This window comes from Apteryx rowi, unplaced genomic scaffold, assembly GCF_003343035.1.
Source record: "Apteryx rowi isolate R43461 unplaced genomic scaffold, aptRow1 scaffold_100, whole genome shotgun sequence".
NCBI classification, from domain to species: Eukaryota; Metazoa; Chordata; class Aves; order Apterygiformes; family Apterygidae; genus Apteryx; species Apteryx rowi.
This window is the reverse complement of record NW_020447198.1, coordinates 429340-451686: the sequence shown is the minus strand read 5'-3', so window position 1 is coordinate 451686 and position 22347 is coordinate 429340. Positions and strand designations below refer to the sequence as shown.

The following is a 22347-nucleotide window of genomic DNA, read 5'->3' as shown; positions in this document are numbered from 1 at the left end:
CGCTCGGGGCGCCGCTCCGCAGGGGTCGGAGGTGCCGCCGGTGCCCCCTCCCCGAGCCGCCCTTGACAGCTGCCCGAGYCCCCGGAAAGCTGGCCCGGGAGAGCAGTAAACCGCAGCCGGGTTCGCGGAGTTGCTTTTCCGCAGCGGGGCTGCCTGAGCTGCCGCACGGTGAGATCGGGTGAGCATCCGTGCTGGCGCGGCGAGGCGGGGGCGAGGGGAGAGCCGGAGGGGCCGCGACCGCCGGGCTCAGCTCGGACTGGGGCCGGSCGGCACCCTCGGGAGCAGTGCTACGGCAGGAGAGCACGAGAACAGAGAACGTTGCTGGTTTAATGTAAGTTGTCAGAGGCCCGGCACAAGCTGCGAGCCCCGGGACACCTAAGGCGTAGGGCTGAACCGCCCTGCTGCTTGCTGGAGGGGCGGCTGTGGGGCGAGGGTGAGGAGGGAGAAGGCCTCCCCGGGGGCCRACGCGCTGGAAACACCCGCTGGTCCCGTCAGCCCCGTCTCACGCTCGGGTTCTAGCAGGCAGCGCTAGTTATCCGCTGCTTGTTTTGTCACCTTCTCCTAGTAGGAATCGCTGCAGCAAAGTGCGTTTACGCGTTCAAAGGAAGCTGAACCCCCATGTGCTGTCAGTAGCGTAGAGCTCTGGCACACGAGAAGAGTCACTCGTGTGTTGTCGGTCCCGCAGATGGAAGGGTTTCTGGTTGGTTTATTTTTCGGAGATGGTCGCTTTGAGTGGATGCTGGATTTCTGTTCGTCGTGTTCGTGCACCTTGTTCATGTTGTCAGGCTTTTTTCTGCAGCTCTAAGGGCTAAAAACTAGCTCAGGTCACCTCGTTCCACGAGTGAAGACCTTGAGTCATCACTTATTAGCAGTTTAGGGGGAAAAAAACAAGCACTGTTAAATTTGCTCTGTTAGCGGAGGCGGGGAAAGGAGTAGATGGATTAGAAAGGCAACATCTCTCATTTCAATTTGGAATGGATTTTTTTTTTAATTTTTATTAAGATCCTTAATTTGAAAGTAGTCAAGTTGAACAGCAGCAGTGAACCTTCCCAGCCCCAAATACCAAGAATTTTCAGTTCGGTTCAGTCCTTCCTATAAAAAACTCCCAAGCTTGACTGTTTCTTGATGAAGGGTGTGTTCAGAGCGAACATCATCTGCTGCAGATTGTCTGTCCCAGCTTTGCATGAGGGCCTGGTGGTTCAAGAATTTCTGCTGGTTGCAGTACTTGCAGTTACCTCATAGGGTGAAAGGCATTTTCTGAGATAAGGAAGTCCAAGTCTTTGCTGCTGACACTTTAAATTGTATTAAAAATAGGTAAGTGTCTCGATACGCTCTCTGCAAAGAGCATTGCTCAGCAGGAGATCCCGGTTATCCTTCAGGTGGAGACTGAGGCTGCGAACATACAGTCCAGCACCAGCAAACAGAGCAATTGAGATCTCATTGCCGTGCCAGCTGAGGCGTGTAAGCTTGTTACCCCCTACCTGGGAGGACAGAATTTATTTCCTGACAAGAGGCGTTCAAAGCGAAAAGGAAGATTACCCGCTTGCCAGCGTCTAATTTCGGCTATCCCCAAACCACATCATAAAATGCCCTTTCTTCGGTACGGAGGTAAACAAAGCTTCGCAGGTCCTTTCCTCCCGCCGTTAGAGGCAGACTGATTTCCCCCTGCCTTCAGAGCAGAAGCAGGCAAGCTCACAAATAGGTTTTTGGGCTCCCTCGAGAGTAGCTGACTTGTGACCGTGGCCGCATACCGCTGGTGTCAGTAGCTCGCGCTGGATTTTTTTCTTTTTTTTCCCCCCTTCTGTGTGTCCTGGGCTGACTTCCCGAGAACCTGCTGAGCGGGAAGGTCTGCCTGCGAGCTGCCCGGGAGCCGCCGCTGCCGCCGCTTCCTGGCTTGGCCCGCCGGGGCGCAGCGAGACGGGGCTCGCCGCCTTCGCGGGGGTGTTCCCCGTGCAAGGAATGCCTGGGCCCTTTCTGTTTGTTTGCCTTTGTTCAGAGAGCGCTGCGGATCTTATCGCTTTAGGAACGGGCGGTTGGGAAGATCGTGAGATTATAGGCCCTCGTCTTGTAAACATGAGCACATACTTGACATGATTTCGGCCRTGTGAGTGGTCCTACTGATACCGTAAAATGGCTCACATGGGTAAAACTATGCGTGTGTTTAAATGCCTGCAGGGTTAGGGCCAGAGATACCAGCCACATAACAGAGGAAATAAGTTATTCAAACTGTTTGTGCTTCCATTTTGACCATCCATATAATAAAAACACTGAGCAGACAGTTGGGAAAGATCGCTTTGATAAGATTCGGTATTTCTTTGCCTCTGTGGTTAGGGGTGGGACGGCGTGTAATAGATAGCTAATCCTGCTAATAGTGCTGCATCCTGCAGCAAAATGAGGAGTGACAGAACTTGGCATTCTCGATCGTGTTGGGAAGAACCCTGTTCCTCTCTGCCACTTTTTTTTCTTTTCTTTCTTTCCAAAGGGGAAGGGGGCAAAAAGTTTTAAGATCTTCTTACTCCATCAAAAGAAAAAAGGAAGACAAAAGGATACCAACCCCATTCCCCCCCTTTGCATGTTACCATTAACGCTACAGGTGAGACATCAGATTTTCTGTTTCATTGTGTTTTGTGTGTTTGAAGTTCTGCTCGTAATGTTGTGTTGACACAGACTTGTGTGCTATGGTTGCTTCTGTGTTTTTTGTGTTTTTTTTTTTTCCTAGTCGCTCCCTTTTAAAGGTAGGGGAAGGGGAGAAGTCTTAAGATGTGGCGTGGTGAAGCTGTGCCTCGTGAAGTTTCGTGCAGCGCCTAGATTCTCATCTCGCCTGCGCCATCGATGTGCAGCCAGCGTACCATTTAGTAATCTTTTTGCACAACTTCTTAAGATTGACAGGCTGCTCTGCAGCTTCAGGTTTAGTAACATATTTTGCCAAGTTTGCACCAAGTCTGCTCTGGCATATAAACATGCACTATCCTGCAGCAGTCATTAAAAAAAAAAAAATGCAGACGCTATAGGCCTCTGCCCTGCCAAGGCACATACGCTAACTTTATGCGTGTGCTAGTCCCGTTGGTTCTGACTTTTCTTGGAGCAGACACAATATGAGCCCGTGTATTCCTGGACTGCCTGAAATTGTTTTGATGTCTGCAGCACTCTGCCTAATCGACACTTCAGATGCCACCCAGCTTGGAAGTTGCTCATGCCACAAGTGATCTTTAATGAATATATTTCTTTTCTTTTCTTTTCTTTTCTTTTCTTTTCTTTTCTTTTCTTTTCTTTTCTTTTCTTTTCTTTTCTTTTCTTTGTGAGTTTACATCTAATTTTGGATCATTCCGAATTTTTACCATATATGGTCAGGGCTCCTTTTCAGACTTTGCCAAAATGAAACGTGAGGATTATAAAAAAAAAAAAAAAAGAATTATGGAAGGGAAACTAAGCAAGTTTCTTTGTGAATCCCTATTTTTCATAAGTCACATTTTGCTGTATGCAGAATCTCAAACTATACAGATGTTTGCTTCTGTTTTCATGGAGTCATTTGTGCCCAGTGGATGGTCTGAGGAGCTGGTGTTGAGAACTGGATTCTTTCATTGGGCTGTTTCATATTTTCTGCCATGTGTCAGAAGTGCCCCAAATGATGAATACCTTGGTTTAAATGATGTGCTTAGGATATCTCAAGTTCAAATGTGTGTCGGCCAGATTCTGAAGTCTCCGAGGAATATTTAGGCCTCAATGTCTCCTTCTTGATTCCTGCCCTATAAAGGAGGGATAACAATATTACATCCCTCTTTTAAAGCGCTTAGAAGGTGCAAGTGCTAAGTATTTTAATCTATTRTGCAATCAGTTGCCTATTTTTAGAATCTGAGCCATTTTTAATGGTCCCTTTACAATGAAAATATGCTTTTACTGAGGCTCACAAACTGAACTGTTTAGAGCACTTAAGCCATAGGGAGTGGGGACCTATCAGGGGTGTTTTAATTTAATTTTTGTAAAGGGCGATGTACAGAACATCAAGATCAGAGAACTGCTGCAAGCCTCTTGCAAATTAAACAGTGAAATAGCTCGCAGTATTTCATACTGAATGAAAGTAGATGAAAGCTTTTTTAAGTGCAGACGGTGAACTAGCTCGGTGAATGATGGGGTTTGTTTTGTTTCCCTTTCAGTAGGGTTGTACGCCTGCAACTGGGACAACCATGGAGAAGAGTGGGAACATTCAGCTGGAGATTCCTGACTTCAGCAACTCTGTCCTGAGCCACCTGAATCAGCTGCGCATGCAGGGCCGCCTGTGTGACATCGTGGTCAACGTGCAGGGGCAAGCTTTCCGCGCTCACAAGGTGGTGCTGGCCGCCAGCTCGCCCTACTTCCGCGACCACATGTCCTTGAACGAAATGAGCACCGTTTCCATTTCTGTCATCAAGAACCCTTCTGTTTTTGAGCAGCTCCTTTCCTTTTGTTACACCGGTAGGATTTGTCTGCAGCTGGCTGACATCATTAGTTACCTGACGGCTGCCAGTTTCTTGCAGATGCAGCACATCATAGACAAATGCACGCAGATTCTTGAGGGAATTCACTTCAAAATTAACGTGGCAGAGGTGGAAGCAGAACTGAGCCAGACCAGGACAAAGCATCAGGAGAGACCGCCAGAGTCTCACCGGGTGACACCAAATCTGAACCGTTCTCTGAGCCCCCGTCACAACACCCCGAAAGGGAGTCGCCTGGGCCAGGTGAGCACCGTGTTGGACATCCGGGAGCTCAGCCCTCCGGAGGAGTCCACCAGCCCCCAGATAATTGAGCAGAGCTCAGACGTGGAAAGCAGGGAGCCCATACTACGGATTAACAGAGCGGGACAGTGGTATGTTGAGACAGGCGTGGGAGACCGCGGGGGACGGAACGACGACGACGTCCGGGTTCTGGGAGGAGTGCGCATTAAAACGGAGAACCTGGAGGAGTGGCTGGCGGCAGAGAATCAGCCGTCGGGAGAAGATGGGAGCAGTGCTGAGGAGGTCACCGCTATGGTGATTGACACCACGGGTCACGGATCAATGGGCCAAGAGACTTACACATTAGGGTCCTCAGGGGCCAAAGTGGTCAGGCCAACCAGCAGTGAGATTGACAGGTAAGTTTTCTTATTTACTGAGCTTGGCTGTAAGAGCAGATTGTGAAAGATTTTTACTTAGCTGGGTTGGCCTTTTCTCATCATATTCCCTTTGTATTTCATGTGACTCTCTTAAGCATAAGCGCTGAAGGAATTTCTTTGCGGTGCTGGAAAGTAGACCTGTTTCTGGTTCTACTGTACTGGCTAGGTAGTGATCAGACCCAGATCTCCAGGCACAGCTCAGCTTGGGAAACGAACTGTTAGTACCTGCCAATGCATAGCTCGGAATTTCTGCCTCTGTCTTTCAGCTGAGGTGGGATTTTTGTCTGAAAAAGATGTTGCAGCTCAGCCACTGTAGATACTGTGCTCAGCATTGGAATTAATTAGGTCATRTACAGTACGCGTTGTGCAAAGTGTCATTGTAATGATGCCTTCTGGCCTGAAAATCTGGGGATTGTTCTGCTTTAGAAGCAAGCTGGCCACCAGCTGTTAGGTCAAGAGGAAATTTTCTTCCCAGTGGTTCAGGACAGCAGTGGCTCATGGGTTTACATCTTCTGAAGTGATTGAAGTGGGGAGCCTATCGGCCTCTGCTGTTGTCTTGGTTTACACAAAAGAGCAGAAAGCCTTTGTTTATAATAGGTGATGAAATCTGTGTACTGATTCTCCATCCATCTGCTTCCCCTCCACCCCAGCATTTGTTTTCTTGCCCTTAGCTCAGACCAAAGAACGGATCTGATAAAGGCCAGATCTTCTGTGTTTGTGGGGTTTTGTGTTTGTGGGGTTTCCCTTCACATCTGCCTCTCTTTTCTTCTAGCTCAATCCCTCTGGTCCCATGGGGGAACAGCAACCTGGAAGCAGTGGATATTCCATCACTTGTTGCTTGATAAATCCATGCGTGATCTGTACTATTGGGAATGATCTTGAGCTGGCCCTTGAGACAGCAATCCTTTCCTAATTTCTTAATTTTTTTCCTTGGATCAGTTAGCTTTGGGCATGGTTTTGTCCACTGCACTCAATATCCACTGTTTCCTACCTGGAGCCCGTCACATCACTGCTGTGATGCCTCGGTTTCACTCTTGCGAGGGGGAGGAGGGCAAGGGTGGTGGAGGAGAGGTGCCCTTAGAGAAGCGGTGTCTTCTGCTGTTGTACAGTTCCTGAGTCACTGGGCCCATATCAGGGTACTTGCTTGCAATAGCAACCGAAAAGCTCTCTGTTACTGAACTAGAAGCCAAATGACTCAGTTTTATTTTTCAGATGTTAAGCCTGAAACCACAGACCAGTATGACTTGGTTTTTCCTTTATACTTGCACTGTTCCGCGTTCCGCCTCCTGTGTGTTAGCTGGTGAGGATGAAGAGATGCTATACAGGTGCCTCTATTGCTCACCCATTGTTCTAAGCACCAGAGTGACCTGATGCCCATTAAAAACTCCGTTTACACTCTTCCCCCACCCCACAGATTTAGCCCTTCTGGCAGCATGGTTGCTGTGACTGAGCGGTACAGATCAAAAAGCGAGTCTCCCGGGCGGATGGATGAGCCCAAGCAGCCCAGTTCCCAGGTAGGCAGCTCAAGAAGTTTGCGAGTAAACGTTGGCATTGAAGGTTAAGCTGACTGTCTTGTGATGTAGTAGATAAATTTGTATTTGCCAGCAAAACTGTCTGCAAAATAAGGACCCTTTATTGTTGCAAAGTGTTTAGTTGCTCACACTCAGAATGTATGCTGTCAGGTTATGGTTTAAAACTGCTTTTGTCCGTCATTTGGGATTTCAGCCAGATACCTGGAAAGCGTGAGGAGTTTCTCTTGTTGTCCGAGGGCACAAAATAGCAACCTTCATTCTGGGCAGGCCACCAGCTCCCRAGGAGAAACCCCATTCACCTGCAGAGTTGGATCTGCCCTAAAAACACTTGTCAGCAAAGGCCTGAGCTAAAGGAAGAGCTGTTAGCTGCCTTCTGTAGACGACTGAGGGGCGACAAAATCTGAATCTCTCCATACTAGTACCAAAAACGTTCCCCAAACCCTCCCAGTACTGCAGCAGTGAGCTCTCTGGATAAAGCGTCGCCAGAGTGCTAGAGGGYTGTGGGTTTGAGCAGGGGTCTCTGTTTCGCCCCCAAGGGACTGTGCTGCGTAGCAGCGTTTTCAGCATAAAGTGGCTCTGACTTGTTCCTTTGCTTTCCTGGGGTAGGGCACAGTTTTGGGGTAGGAGGGAGAGAGGCGCAGAAATGCGGTCGGGCAGTGGGGTGTAGAACGCAGCTGAATGGTGGTATGGAAAGTGGGGCACGGCGGCAATATCTGTGCTTAGTCATTTTGGCATCATCTCGTTCTTGCATACGGTCAGTATTGTCGTGCCACTGCGGTGTAAATGTATCGCCCACCACAGCTGTAGAATGACCCTGTGTCCTGACACGTTAGGAAATAATGTGTCCGTTCTTAATCAAATGGCTTTGTTGGGAGCAGGTGAGGAGTTACCAGGCAGCTTTGGCTTTGGATAAGACCAAGTAAATTGAGGAGAAAAAAAACACAATTTCTGTCTTCTTTGTAATCACTTCAATTAAAAAGAAAGAAAAGATATCTTTTTCTTCACACATTGCTGAAGCTTTGTTTTGTGTCCTCAAAATGCATCTAGAAAATTTCAGGTCAAACTAATCCTCCAGGGCAAATGCAACATGCAAAGCAATTTTAGCTTTAAGTATGGAAAAGCTGCTGTTATTTCTCCATGGTGAGATGGCCTCAAGCTTAGAACTGTAGGTTTCCACTTAGGTGGGGAAGTGTCATCGCCTTCCACTCTCCTGGTGTTGCCATGTTTATGCTATAAATAGAGCCTGCCCGTAATCCCTGCCTAGTGGCAGTGCTACAATGGAAAGAACCATAGCTTTGCTCATCACATTTAGCCCTAAGCAGCTTACCATTCCTTGTACAATCAGATTTCATGGCACCTGGCACAGTCACGCTGTTGCTCGTGCGTGCACAGCCCTGTTGCYGCCGGAGAAGCCCTCCTGCGCTTACACCGGTTGCTTATCTGCATTTGGCATCATCAGGAATGGTGTAAGACTTGGACTACGAGTACTGCATCCTCCAGCACGGAGGCGTTTAGGAGACCATCCAGGAGCGAGGCCATTCAGGAGACCGTCTATTTGCATTACTTCTGAATATGATATCTGGCTACAAAGAAYGGTGCATATGGCTGTCGCAGAGCCTGAGCCTGTGGTTGGAGGGTTGTTTTTCCTTCTGGCTTCAGAAGATGAGGAGGAGCCTGCTAGTCCTTGCTGTGTGACTTGGACGAGTCATTTTTGTTGTCTGTGCTGCAGGTTCTCCCCTGCAGTACGGTGGAGGTGGTATTGATTTCATAACCATTTAGTCAAACATGATTCACTGTGAAACACCTGAAGGGTTTCAGATGTAAATTGTAGTTTATTCTGCTTTCATTTTACTGGGAGCTTGTCAATCGGCATTGAAAAAAATCTTTAGTATGTAAAACAGAACAGAACCGTATTTTAATCAAATTGGCCCAAGATTTTTTTTAAAAAATAGAAATGTGCATTGATGCGTTTGATGCACAACTCAATCAGTGGCTAAGTGCCCTTCTGCCAAGGGTTATGTTTTCTTTCCCAGATGTAGTGAGTGGCTTGGCAGAAGGGGCAGCCGTAGCAGAGGTTTCTAGTTGATTGCTCGTTTGTCTCCAGCCCCAAGGCTCCAATTAAGCACTTAAATGTGTGCTTGAGGTTGAGGACATTAGCGTTGCTGATTTCTAGGTTTGGCACAGGCTTCAGTGCTTGACTGGGTTGGGGCCTAGCGGAGGAAGAAACAGATCTTCTTTCCTGGAATATTTTTTAAGCTGCCTGATCTTTAAGTCTCTGCCGTTTCCTTCACAGGGGGAGGAATCGGCCATGATTGGAGTGAGTGGCTACGTGGAATATCTCCGGGAACAGGAAGTTTCGGAGCGTTGGTTCCGGTACAACCCGCGGCTCACTTGTATTTACTGCGCCAAATCCTTCAACCAGAAAGGCAGCCTGGACCGGCACATGCGTCTCCACATGGGCATCACGCCTTTTGTGTGCCGCATGTGCGGGAAGAAGTACACCCGCAAGGATCAGCTGGAGTACCACATCCGCAAGCACACGGGCAACAAGCCCTTCCACTGCCACGTCTGCGGCAAAAGCTTCCCCTTCCAGGCCATCCTCAACCAGCACTTTCGCAAGAACCACCCTGGCTGTATGCCTCTGGAGGGGCCTCACAGCATCTCCCCCGAGACCACCGTCACRTCGCGGGGGCAGGCGGAGGAGGAATCTCCTCCGCAGGAGGAAGCCGTTGCTGTGGGGGAGACGGCGCAGGGGTCTGTGTCCACTACTGGGCCAGACTGAAGTACGGCTGGAGAGTCTGGGGAGAAAGGACCATCTTCCCGTTTGGCTCTAAAGAGTGTCAGCACCAACCTGGCAGGCTGGTACTGTAATTAGTGCAATGCCACCACCGGACAGAAAGAAGCTCCCAAGATGTTGCCAAAATAGAAAAATCTTTTCTCTCTCTTTCTCTCTCTCTCTCACACACACCCGCACACACACATAGAGTGTTAAAAGTTTTTCTCCCTTATTCCTCATCCTCTTGGGGAAAAACAAAGCAACTGTGTCAATCAACTTCTGATTCAGGGATCGACAGGATTTTAAATTTTTTTAATATTCGGTAGTGATCCAGGACAAGCAGTCGTTTTTATTTCTCAGCAGCGTTTTGGCCCGGCAGCTGGGCCCCGCTGGTGGTGCTGGCTCGTAGCCGTGCCGATCCAGGGAGCCTCGTGCGCAGGGCTGTCCTCGCCGTATCTGCTGGCCCGCCTCGAGGGGAGGGCAGGGGCAAGATGCAGTTGCCTTTCACCTTTTCCCAGGTAGTTGCCACGTTAAAGAAAAACAAAAAGACTGTCCTGGTGGAACCTGCCTCGCCTGAGCGTATTTATCCCTGTCCTTTTTTTTTTTTTTTTCCGGTGTGTCTCTTTTTACATTTTTACTTAAACCATTATTTTAGGGCTTTTGGCTTGCCCTTTCCAGGCGTGTGGCCTCATGCCCCTTGCTAAAAGTGGGCACGGCTATAAAGCAGTATTCTAGAGTTCAGCAAAATTTGAAGCGCTTAGGCTACTGAAAGTGAAATTTAGCAGCTGTGAGGTTTGTGTTAGACTCTAACGTGTTGGGGGACAGGTTTTTTGGAGGGGGGATGTGCTTTGTCGTTGCTGATCTGGATAGCACAGAGCATTCTGGCTTCCTGACCGGCGCGCTGCCACGCTTCAAACGTTGCCAAGCGTTAGGAAGAGGTCTCTGGACTGGCTGAATTGAGGAGTTAGAGGCTGGCTACCAAAGTCGTCCCTCACCCCTGCTCCCGCCTCTACGCGCACTTATCTTTTATAACAGCAATATGGTATACTGAAATACTATAATCCCAGCGAAGCAATCATGGGTGGTTGCTTTTAACCGTGTTTCTACAAACTAGTTTGATAACTTTTTTATCAATGAAATGCAAAAAGAAAAGAAAACCCAACTTTATTTCCTCATAATGGTTCAGGAAACTTAAAGTTAATGGTTCCTAGAGCAATCACAACTCTTCCCTTGCATGGACTTAAACTTTTATATTCTAAGCCGCTCTGATGTTTAGAGCAAGTTTAGCAAACACAGGAGAGACATGCCTGCATTGTGTATCGTGGGTGTTTGCACGTGCTTACGTGTTTCATAACCGGAAACGCATGGGACAGGTAGAGAAGTGCAAATATCTTGACATCTTTTGAAGAAGTCTTTTAAAAAATATGCAATATTTTAAGAGTTTTCTTTGTTTCTGATGCTGGGTTGTTTGTAATGGAGGGGGGAAACGGACCCCAGGTTGTGCAGATTGGAACTGGGAGAGGATGTTTGGTTGAAGGAGTTCTCTCGAGGCTGTGTAACGCGTCTGATCAGGAGGGATGAAGTTCTGATCCTTAAGTTGATGGGAGGAGCAATGAGACGTTAGAGAAGTGCGTTTCATCTTGCTTCGGCAAAGAAAGCTGGGCAAGCGGTTGGAGCGGGGGCTTGGCAGGCAGCAGACGTGCTAMGTGAAAACGAAGCTTGTCCTGCTGCCTGGCTGCACAATTTGGGGCACGGGGAAATTCTCCAGGCCTCGCTTTCCCCCACCTGCAAATTGGGAAAAATGATCGTTTTCCTGCCCCTTGGATGGGAGAAGTCAGAGAAGGGCGAAGTGCTCTTACCTCGCTCCCGCTTCGTGCGAGCGAGGGGTCTCGCTGCTCCTCCCACCTCTCGCAGACGTGGCTCTGGCGGCCGCTCGCGCGGGGCAGGGAGGGAGGGCTCGGCGCCGGGACCGGGCGCGACGGGGACGCGCTCTTCCGAGAGGAACCTTTGCAGGCGTCCGAGCAGGATCCCCGCAAAGTACAGTTTTGTTGACCGTTTCAAACGGGAAAGCTGATCTCTCACCTTCGTTTTCCTTGTGTCCTTTCTCCTCTCCTGTCAAGTGCATCGTCGCGCGGTGACCGGTATTGTGAGCGGCCGCCCGAGGGACCAGCCACGTTCAGTTCCCTATCRAAGGGCAAACAGAGTTGTGCTGAAGCAGTAAGGTTGCCCGAGAGCGGTCGCGGAAGGTGAGGTGAGAGGGTGGCTACGGTGGGTTTCGTTGCAATCGAGGCGTGGGGAGGAGAGGAGGGCTGCAGAGTATGCTGCTTTAGTCATAGCTTTTGAAGTTACCAAAAATCCAAAAGGAAAAAAGTTAAAAACTTTGGAATCCTATCCTGTTCACACTAGAGAGCGTCAAAAGTTACTTTAGTTACTTAAAAGATTTTTAAGTGTTTTAAAATAGAACTTTTAAAAGAATACTACCAAACTATAAAAACATAAAATTATTTATATACATATATTATATATAAATATAGTGGGAAAGTTTCCCTGCTAAGCTTGCTGTGAAGAGAAGGGTGAAGGTGCAGTAACTGCTATACAAGCAAAATATTTCTGAAACAGATGGCAACCGATCCATCAAGGCTTAGTGATGAAGGGCTGACATAAAATGGTGAATGCCTTATTTGTATGGYGTGGCTGTGAGTTTCTTGAACAGGTTCTTGTTTTTGTTTTACTGTATTGATACTGTGAACGGAGGAGCATCCTAGCAGTCCAGGATGAGATCAGCACGTTCTTCCCTGCTGACTCACTACTTCTAATTGGCCTGGTGAAAACCATGAAATTGTTCCTTCATATTGTTCTAGGCTAGTCTGAAAACAAAAAAGCTTGTGAAAGGTTTTTATTTTTTCTATTTTTTTTGGTGCAGAGGTTGCCACTGTATAAATGATCATTTCTGATTGCATGCAGAAGAGCCAATATTCTTGCCCAGGCCTCACTGAGGTGAAGTTTATAGCTTGTAGCTAGAGTCAGTATAAGGTATGGTAGTGGGAATCATTTTAATATTATTTCTGTACATTTAACGGATGCGTATGTGTATGTATGTATGTGTGGAAATCATGGTGTCTCTACCATTTTCTTGAACAGCGCTGAAAACAGTTTAGGCTCATCTACACTAGAAGGTGGAACCAGTGCAGAAGGAATCGTTGATCAAACTTTTCTTTCAGTGATGGACTTTCTTAGTGCAGATAAGGCCAAGGGGGAAAACGGGGTTGGGGGTTGTCTACAGTATGGGAAAAATCCATAGTGATTTTCCAGCATTGGTGTAGCTACTCGGAGCTGCTTCTCGTAACAGAATGAGAACATCTTTAGTTGCGTCTGCGTTGGCAAACYGTATCGGTCTTTACAGTAGCACCGAAGCTGTGGAGAAACAGACGCCAACTTCCCGARCAGGAACGCTTCTGCGGTGGGTTGAGGCATGGCTTTGCTGCTCCCCGTCTCACCGCAGCTTTTCCCCCTTTGCCAAAGCTGCGATTTCAACTGTGATTAAAGGAGGGTGGGAGGAGAACTCTATCGTTTTTTAATACCTCTCTACGTAACATTTCTGCCAGATTCAGAGTTAGGGCTTCCTAACCAATTTGTTTGCTTGCCTCAGGCAAGAGGGGAAACGTAATCCGTTTCGGCAGTTTCCTTTAGTGGAGGGGGAACGCGTTTCTTCGTCCTTTGCTGTCGCAAAGAAACCTTCCAAATGTGAAGCGCTGCGGTTATCTCCTCGAGCCTGCGGAAAGCCCCGGTGCYGGGGCGCGGCGGAGGGAAGGCAGCGTTTCCCCGCTGCTGCCCGGCTCCCCGTGAATAGCTGTGAAAATACCAAGAACCATGTTAATACTGTGCTGCTGCTGGGGGGCAAAGCCGGCTCTCCTCCTCGCGGGAGGACGGCTGGTGTGAAGCTGGGGGAGGGAGAAAGCAGAAAGTCCTTCTGCTCTCTTGCAGTGGGCGTATGCGAAAGCAAAAAGTGCTGCTTATTTCCAGCAGCTAGGTAGGAAAGGATGAATGAGGCGGGTTTATGAAGCGTGCGCCTGTAACAGGAGCCCGAGACCACGCTTAGAGGCTCCTAATAAGACCCAGGGTTATCAGCCTGGTGAGAAGCAGAGCAGCCAACACGGGTGAGCAGCGCTGTCTCGCTTTTGTACCATCCCCCTGCCACTTGTCRTGGCTGGATTCCCTTGCGGAGCTTCTTACCAGGTCGTTGCCCTGGAAGTTCATTGCTGAGCACCCCTTGCTTGTCCCTCCTAGCATCAGGTTCGGTCCTTTGACTTAACCCGGATCTTTGCTGACATGTTTTCAAGCTGTGATCTGTACAATTTAACTTTCAGAAGCTTGGGTGGCTGAACGGCAGGAAAAAGAAAAAGCGTTTTGTGTCTCTGTTGCTGTTTTAAATCTGGCCGAGGTTGGTAGTGGTGGACTCTGTTGCCAGCTGACGGCTATTCAGAGCTGGGGTCACATTTGGAGCAAGGCGCAGTCTCGCTGAAAAGCGTAGCAGAGACGGGCCTGATTGGGAAGGCACGGAGCCAGGGTTTCAGCCCTCTTCTGCGTCTCGAGGGGGAATACATGACGAGACAGATCTCGCTGCTTGTCCTGCTCTTGTTTTGTGACAGCCAGGTGACTTTGTTTTCCAGGGCAGTCAGTCCCATGCCTCTACGCAGTACTAATTTCACTTAAAAATTTGATGCCCAGTTCTGTGAATAATTCTAAGCAGTCTGATCCTCGAGCAGAGTCCTTCTGCCTTCTTTGGGTAATTCAACCCTAACCATCCTCTTGGAAGAGCAGAGTTGTAGCTTTTACTTGCTGCTGACTTCGTCTTTCCTGCAGAAGCTAATGTATAAAAAAAAGAAAAAGACAACTGAAAAGATGCAGATTATTTGAGTGGAATGTAGCTTGCAAGATAGACTGAGTCATGCGTTTAACACCAACAAAAATTAGCACCCCTTAAACCTATTATTTAAACTCTTTTAAAACCTGCTGTTTGACGCATGACATGCCTGCTAATTTAACTGTACAGTTTAAGCATCCAGTGATTCTTCAGATTAGTGACGCCAAATGCTTTTCCTGCTCTGCCAGAAATATTTTGGGGGTGGGAGAAGTCAGGGAGCTGTGATTCATGGCACTTCTGACTGTGTCAAGGTTTGGGCTCCGAGTTTCCCATGGAAGGGTGACCCAGGAGCCCGGAACCGGGATTTGAAGTCGGGAGACCCAGATGCTTTCAGCGGAGCTGCCGCTGCTTGCCAGCGAGCTGGTCTGCTGTTCGGTAAAACGGCGATAACAGTACTGAGATGTGTATTCCTCGTAGCGTGGGATCGGATCCGTGCGCGGGGATTGCCATCTTCAGGGGAAGGTCCTGCAGATGAGCTAAGAACCTTTATTTTAATCATTGGCATTCAAAAGATATTTTAATACACGAAACACACATACATATATATATATATGTATGTATGTACACTGAGAGAGAGAAAGATATATATATATATACACACACATATATATATATATTCATAACCAAATAAAAGCTAGAACTATGCAAATACTACTGGCTGCTCTTTGACAGTAATGCCTGCTAGAGCATTTTGGAATACTTTGGAGTAGATTTGCAGCTTTTTAGGAAAATAAAAGTGCAGCAGGCCAGAGTTTTACTGCAGTTAGTCTAACTAGAAACCCAGATTATTCCTAATCTGGAACTCACTCATAGTAAGTAGGTTATAAAATTACCTGAAGAGTCCTACTATCTCTAAAATATTTCCAGCTGCCTTGGTATTATTGCTGAAAGTTTTCTTTTGAGAAACATAGGAAAATACAGAGGCTGGGACTAGGGGAGGTTGGACTGCGATGTTTGGGATGCTAGTTAAAAGAGAAGTAGAATCAAGAATTTAGGTGTTTGAAGAAGAAGTTGACTGGGAGCATGGTGGTTTTGGACCTAGGATTGAGTTGGCTTCAAGGAATCTTCCTGCTTGTGAAAGTCCCTGTCACTGTGACGGAGGCTGAGATGGAAGCGTCACTGGGCTGAATACTGGTCCCAGTGGAGTTACTGGGAATCTTCCCGCTGAATCTGATGGTACTAGAGCTTAGCGCGCTGGGAGAAGTTTGGTGTGGTTTCTACCATTTCTTTGTGTCAGATCTGATCTTTTCTTTTAGGTTTAACTAAAATATATCCAACTGTAATCTTCAGTTACCCGTTTGACTTTTTATTCCTGGGGACTGTAGAAAATTCAGGTTTCCTATAACGTTATCCTCATGCCAACTGTGAACAAGTTACTACTGCTTCTTATAATTTATTGTCTTTCTGTTCCTAGAAGTCTGTGTGATCCAGCTGTTTACCAGTGCCACCTTCCAGTGCTTCATTAGCTTTTATGCACAGGGAATTGTTGCAATGGATATGTTTAACCTGCTAGTTGGAAGAGTAGAAGCCTTTCGGGGAATGACTTTTGCTTCCTCTAGCTGTCATTAGGGAGTGCACACACACATACCTGTATATACATATATATGTATACATATATAAAGTCTTTCAATATAAACTCATTTAGCATTATTCTTATTTAATTTATATTTTAATCCAGTTGTAAACCAAAGTATTACAGCTTGAGAAATGTTGTGTCTTGGAAATAGAAGGAACCTTTTTAGACGGGAGTTCTGAAAGATCTTAGTTGACAAAAATATAGATACAAATAAGACCTAAGCACTTGTGCGGTGAATCTTAGAGATTTGCAACCTTGGAAGGATTTAAGACTCGGTAGGTAAAGTTTGACAGTGTGGGTTACCATTTTAAAACACTGTTTTTCATTTTTCTCATCCAATATAACTTGGTATTGCAGAAATTGCTAAAAGGGCAGTACAGCTGGGCATCTGACGGAGATGAGGTGCCTCACCTGGGACTGCTTGAGAGATGGTTAAAGCTAACCGGGTGATGCTAGGTAGCGCCGTTTGCTCCTGTGGTCATCTGTACTGCCTTTATTCGCCGCTCTTCGCTCTGGTGCTGCGCTGTGGTGTGCTAAATTCAGCTCCGGGCGTATCAGTAGTGGCTGCCGAGCGACCCTGCAGGGACCTGGCTCGTTGATGGCTTGAGTAAGTACTTTAAAAGCGCGTCTTAGCAGCGTCTTTGCTGCTCGACTTTTCCCAGAGAATCGCTTCGGATTCTCTGCCGCGTCCCTCTTGGCCTGCTCTGTTTTTGCCTGTGGTATCTCATCGGGGTTGGAGCTGAGAGGTCCTTGTTGAGTAGAGCTGCCGCTGGACCGGGTACTGCTGGGCTTTGGTTGGTCCGTGCTGTCGGAGTGATTAAAGCAATCCCTAAGAGAGTTTTCAGGGCCTTCTCTAGGCTTTTAAATGTCCTTGAGGTATATAAAAATGACCTTTGTTATGTGGAATAAAGGCTTRAAAATTGCAACATACTTCAGGGTACTTAACTGTAAGAAACCAAGTCTGTTCTGACAAACCTTCTAAAAATAAAAAGGGAGAACACAGCAATCAGACTGTAGTCTGGCAGACCTGGGACCTAGAGAGAGGAGGCCACAAGAAGTGTTGCTAATATATTTAGTGTCTGATTTACGCTTTCGGAAGACAGCCCTTTGCTATTTATTGATGCCTAGAGGTGTATTTTTTATTTTAGCAACCTGTGTAGAGGTGCATGTTCTGCTGTCACAGCTGGAAAGAGGAAATGGGCTCCAAGATAAAATCTTGCTGATTTTTTCTCTCCAGGGGAGTAAGCTGCCTTTCCAAGGACTTAACAAATGCTGTGAACAAATTCACCTCAATCCACCTCCTGCAGGCTTGGCAGCAGCTGTGCTTCTTGCTCTGCTGCTCAGCCCACACTCTAGAGGCTCTTTTTATAGAAAGCCCCCCTGTGTCCCTGATATTCAGCAGAGTGAGCATCCACCTGCCTTTGCTGATTAAATAGGTTCATTTACTGCTCGCCAGCAGCAGTGCTGTGTGCTGTACGGATCTATAGGAAAGTCATCCCTTCCCAAAGGATCATCCATCATAGCCTTGGTGAAACTTGGGTTCGGTGAGGAAAGGAACTCCTCTTGATGGAGACCTTGCCTGCTAACTAATTGGGCAGAAAAGAGTTAGCTGGCTGAAAAAGTAGCGTGTATGTGCAATTTCTTTCATTTCTGTTCAAATATCTTTTAATAATATGCTTTTTTTTTTTTTTTAACAAAAAGGTAGCCGATATCATGTAAAATGGGCCAAATTGATTTTTTAAGTAACCCTAGATTCCTATATACCCTATATACAGTGACTCTTCGGTGTTTAGTGGGTTGGTGAAGACACCCAAGCAAGAAGCTTTGGGTGACGGGTTTGTAATGCATGGTTATGGCTCTTTCCTTATAACCATTTTGATGACTTTGGAGCGCTGACCAAAAATGTTTCTTTTTGTTTTAAAGCTTTAATTCTTTTCATAAAAATGCTGAAAAAATCTTAATTTCCCCCCCGCCACACACACAAACACAGTTATTTTAAAGGGCTGTTTAGTTAACTTTTCATCCAGCAGAACAGTTGGCAGTCTGTGATCCAAGAGCAATTTTAAGGCACCCGTGGAAGGTAGCTCAGCTTGTTGTCAAGACTTGCATTTGCTCTTCAGGCATCTGCTTAGCTCTTTCTGGAGTCGTTTTGGTGTGAGGATTTCAAAGGCTGCCGGGGTGGTTGGGGAAAGAGGTCTAATGCTGCTGTAGTTGCAGGTGCGGTGGAGCTGCGTCAGGATGCAGATGCCTGCATGCCGTCAGCGATGAGGCTGCGTATAGGGGGCCTATAGGGGACCCTTGCTAGGGGAGTCGTGCATCTTCAGAACCAAAAAGTATTTGTACTTGTCAAAGGCTTTTGCAAAGGAGGAACACAGTCTGCTTTTGGCAGGATGGTGGAGTAGGCCTGGAGATGTTGGCTGTTAACACATATTTGGATGCTTGTTTTTGCAGGGTGAGATGGGTCGTTTCAGAAATCCGGGCAAGGAATAACGCTAGCGTTTGAGCATCGTGCCGACCCCTCTGTTCTCGTTTCAGGTTTCCACCAAGAGCAGCAGCAGGTATGGCCATGGTATGGATGGGATGGCAGGGGAGCTGTGCCGCGTTRTGTTGGTGGCTAGGAGCGCGCGTGTGTTGCAGCAGGTAGCGCGGGGTGGGGGAGACGTAGTCCTGCTCCAGGGGKCTTCTCCGTGAAGAAAGAGCTGGTGTCTGGCTGCTGTCTGGCAAGCTCAGAGCTTTCTGGCGCGTTGGTGAGTAGCGTGGCGAGAGGAAGGGGACACGTCGCGCCATAAGCTCCTTAAGACCGTGTTTCCGCTAAGCTGCAGGTGTAGGGTGTGCCGCCCTGCCTGAGCCCCCTCCCTGCCCCTTCCCTGCTGCCGCGGGTGACGTCAGTGGAGGTGGCCAAGCTGAAACCTTCTGGCCACAAGTCAAGGGTACAGAAAACAGCCTGGGAAGGGAGGGAGAGCGAGCTGTGGGATTTGCCCCCCAGCTAGAGCCCAGATCTTTTAACCTTGGGGATGGAGGGTAGAAGACCTGTCGCTTGGCGGTGGATGTGAAGGAGCTTAGGTGGTGGTTTCTTCCTTGTCGGAGGGAAGCTGTCGTGTCTGCTGGGAAGGGAAAGGCAGCGGGTGTTAACCCAGGTCCCGAGGCTGTGCCAAAATGAAGCGACGGGCCCGGGGTCCTGCTTTTWCAGGCTGGAGGGAGGCGGTGTGACCGTCTGGCAAACCAGGACGGCCCGGAGTCCAGTGGAGAGGGGGCTGTGTTACAGCCTCTCCTGGCCCCTCCGCGCCGCCCGTTTGCCCCGTTTCCGGTGTGGAGCTCCGTGAAGGACTGAGCCCGCGGAGTGCCGGAGAGCGGCCGCAGCTGAGGCGTGCAGGCGTTGCACCAGCGCTAGCGGGAGTTCCTTTCGAGAGCCCGGGACACGCYGTCTGCTGCTTCCCGGCTCGGGCCGTCCGCGCTGCCGGGGGATCTGCAGAGCGCGGCCAGGACTGGCGAGGGAAGCGGGCCGGCCGCCTTGAGCAGCCGGGTGGCGGCAGCGAGGAGGCGAGGGGGGCGCGCRCCGCCTGGAACAAGAAGGGGCTCGTCCGCTTTCGGTCCGGCGGGTTCGGCAGGTCCCTCGGGGGAGCTCAGTGCTGCGCCGCAGGCGGCGGGAAGGGGCCGGGCCCCTCCCGAGGGCCGTGCTGACGCTATTCCCACCAGGAATAACGTTATYCCCGCTGCCAGGCGGGCAGCGCGCAGGTGCTGCAGGCCGTGCGTYGATCTGCAGCGCGGGCTCGGGCCCGAGGGCCTCCCCGTGCTTGCGGCCGCCGTYGCTCTGCGCGCCTCTGGCACGCCGGGGCGAAATGAAATACTGCCCGGGCGCGTTGCTGTCCTGCACTAGGTGGACGCGGGCTAGAGAGTCTTATCCTACCAGGGGGGTTTCAGCTACGGTTGTTTATTTTAATTTCTTGGTGGTTGATCCATGGAATAGCATCTTGTCTGCAAAGGTCTGCGGAGAAGCCGAACTGCTCCCCAGCCGGGAGCGCGGCTGCCATCTCCCCGTTTCGATTAGACTAAACCAAGCTGTATTTTTGTTAGAGTTTCTTAGAATTATCATGTAAAACCGGGCAGCTTTAATGGGCTTCCTAGTTCATATCAGTTAAGCTTTTGAAACATATTCAGGTATCTTTTTAATACTGCTGTGTAACTTCCGTGTTTAATCTGACATAGTCTGACTTGATATATTATTTTTCTGCATGTCTAAGGCAGTACTTTAAAAAAAAAGTCAGTGCATTAATTTTTTTGCAGAGTGTCAGTTATGTTAAGCCTCCAGCTTTACTTAGTTTTTGTAAATGTACTTAACCCTCTCCCCCTCCGACCTATGGGTAAATGTCGTCGTTATTTTTATGTTGCAGTGAAGCTTATTTATTTAAACCTTCCCGTTATGTTTGCAGTCAGACCCGATACCATTGGCTATGGCCCAAGAAACTGTGAARCTAATTAGAAACTAAAAATGAAGCTACATTGGTTAGTTTTACTACTGGTTGTGAAATACCGAAAGTAGCGGCGTAAAAGGAGAAAAACACAGTTGAAATTACTGAAGGCAGGCAGCGGAGGGGCGGGGAGGAATCGTGAACCGATGGATGAGGAACTGCTGGGGAAGGAGTTTTAACCCGACGGCGTTGCTTCGCYGGTGCCCGCCCGCCCACGCTGGGAAGACGGGGCCGGAGCCCGAGAGGTTCGCGTGGCGTCCCCCGTTTATCGACGCGTCCCGGGCGCCGGTGCGGCACGGGAGCCGGCGCTCCCGGGATGCTCCTTCTTTTCTCGGAGTTTACGTGTCTGAAGAAACTCTACAGATTACTGTGAAGCTTTTGTTCTCGCTGCGCGTGAATCGGTAACCGGAGCCGCCCGTGGGCCTCGCCTCGCGGGGGCAGAGAGGAAGGCGGCTGGGGGCCGTGCTGCCCGCCGACGAAATGGCAGTGCCGCTYGCCCCGGCGCGTCCCCTCGGGCTTCTCGTTTCTTGCCGGGGCAGCGCGGYGGCTGGCGGAGGCCCCGGGGCCAAGCGCCGGCGAGGAGGGCGCCCGTTTCTTCTGTGCTCGCGCCTGCGAAATAGCCGGCGGGCAGCGCGGGCTGAGCACATGGGCTGGGCTGCGGTGGCGGAGCGGGACTCRCGGGATAAGCGCTCCGGAGAGCGGGGCTCGGCGGCCGTGCCGTGCCTCTCGCTGCGCGCCCTGCGCTTGCGGGAGCAGAGCGCGGCACAGGGCGGCTCCCGGCAGCGGGCAGCGAACACGTGCCGCTTCCTCCCAAGCCTCCACTCCCTTAAATACTAAGCGAAGCTCTCGCGAGCTCGGCCCCTTCCCCAGCTTCACCCCCGGTTTTCCTGTACGACACTGTGAATACGACACCAGTAGCGCTTTTTTTTTTTCCTTTCCTTTCTTTCTTTCTTAACATTTCCATTGAAATCGCTCGGAGCGTGCAATGCTGTCCGGGACGGCCGCGTGGCGATGCCGCGAAGCGCAGCGGCGCCGGGAGYGCGGCTGGGCCGGCGGATGAGCCCGTGCCGCCCGCGCGCGCTCCCTCGTGGAGCGCGGGGAGAGACGAGTGTTGTAACCGGCGTTAACAACCCACTGGCTTCGTATGGCAAGTTGCTAATCAAATCTGATTTCGTAAGAAACTAAACTGACAATCAATTTCTAAAATATAAAAGCCTCTTAGAGGGAATAGTCGAGTACGGCTTCGACGGACAGATTTAACTGGGATAACTTTTTTTAATAGAGCACAGGATTTTTCCGTTCTTTTTTGAGCGCTCGCTCCAGACAGCGAGCCGCAGGAAGCAGCAGCGGCGTCGCAGGACAGTAACTACCTCCCTCTCCCGGAGTGCTGGGGTTGCCGTGCTGCGCGCTCCAGCGGCAACGCTTCCGCGTAAAGCAGGTCTGTTTTCCTTACCTCCGTGTCTGAGAAGCGCAGGTCTGCTCTGCCAGGCGGCTCTATGGAAAAGGCGTCCGGTGGGAGCGGGGCGATCCTGGCTGAGCCAGCGCCCCGCTTCCTTCGCCGCTTCTCGCCGCGGCCCGCGCGGGCAACCTGGCGGCTTGACRGGGGTCGGTTCTTCCACGCGTTCCGCTTCGCGGCGAACCGTCCTGCGGGCCGCGGTCGGGGCTGCGGAGGGCTGACCCTCCCGCCGTGGGAATTTAGGAAGCGGTTTGGGAGGGCAGGAGGAGACGCCAGCTCCCTCCTGCCTCCAAGGGAGCAGGCAGCGGTGGAAAGCAATAACAAAACAAAAAAATTTGTATGTCATTAGTCAGCAGATCTGACTCTGAATACACACATATATATGTATATATTTATATAAATGTATAAATATATATATATATACACGCACACATACATACAGGGAACAGATCTGTCTTGTGAAACGGTGCCATTTTTTTTTTTTTT

The 22347-nt window shown here is 49.4% G+C and overlaps 1 protein-coding gene across 6 annotated transcripts; it reads left to right on the top strand.

Moving 5' to 3' along the window:
* Positions 1–6: 6 nt before the first annotated feature.
* Positions 7–10861, top strand: ZBTB37 (zinc finger and BTB domain containing 37). Of its 6 annotated transcripts, none has more exons than XM_026062615.1 (5): positions 7–178; positions 2483–2593; positions 4158–5107; positions 6543–6642; positions 8954–10861. In XM_026062615.1, the coding sequence occupies exons 2-5, from the start codon at positions 2573–2575 to the stop codon at positions 9440–9442; spliced, it is 1560 nt and encodes a 519-aa protein (XP_025918400.1). In that variant the 5' UTR covers positions 7–178; positions 2483–2572; the 3' UTR covers positions 9443–10861. The 6 variants fall into 6 exon arrangements, with proteins under 6 accessions (XP_025918400.1, XP_025918381.1, XP_025918373.1 ...); XM_026062596.1 differs by having other exon boundaries at positions 7–331; XM_026062588.1 differs by having other exon boundaries at positions 7–331; positions 1380–2593.
* The last annotated feature ends 11486 nt before the right edge of the window (positions 10862–22347 follow it).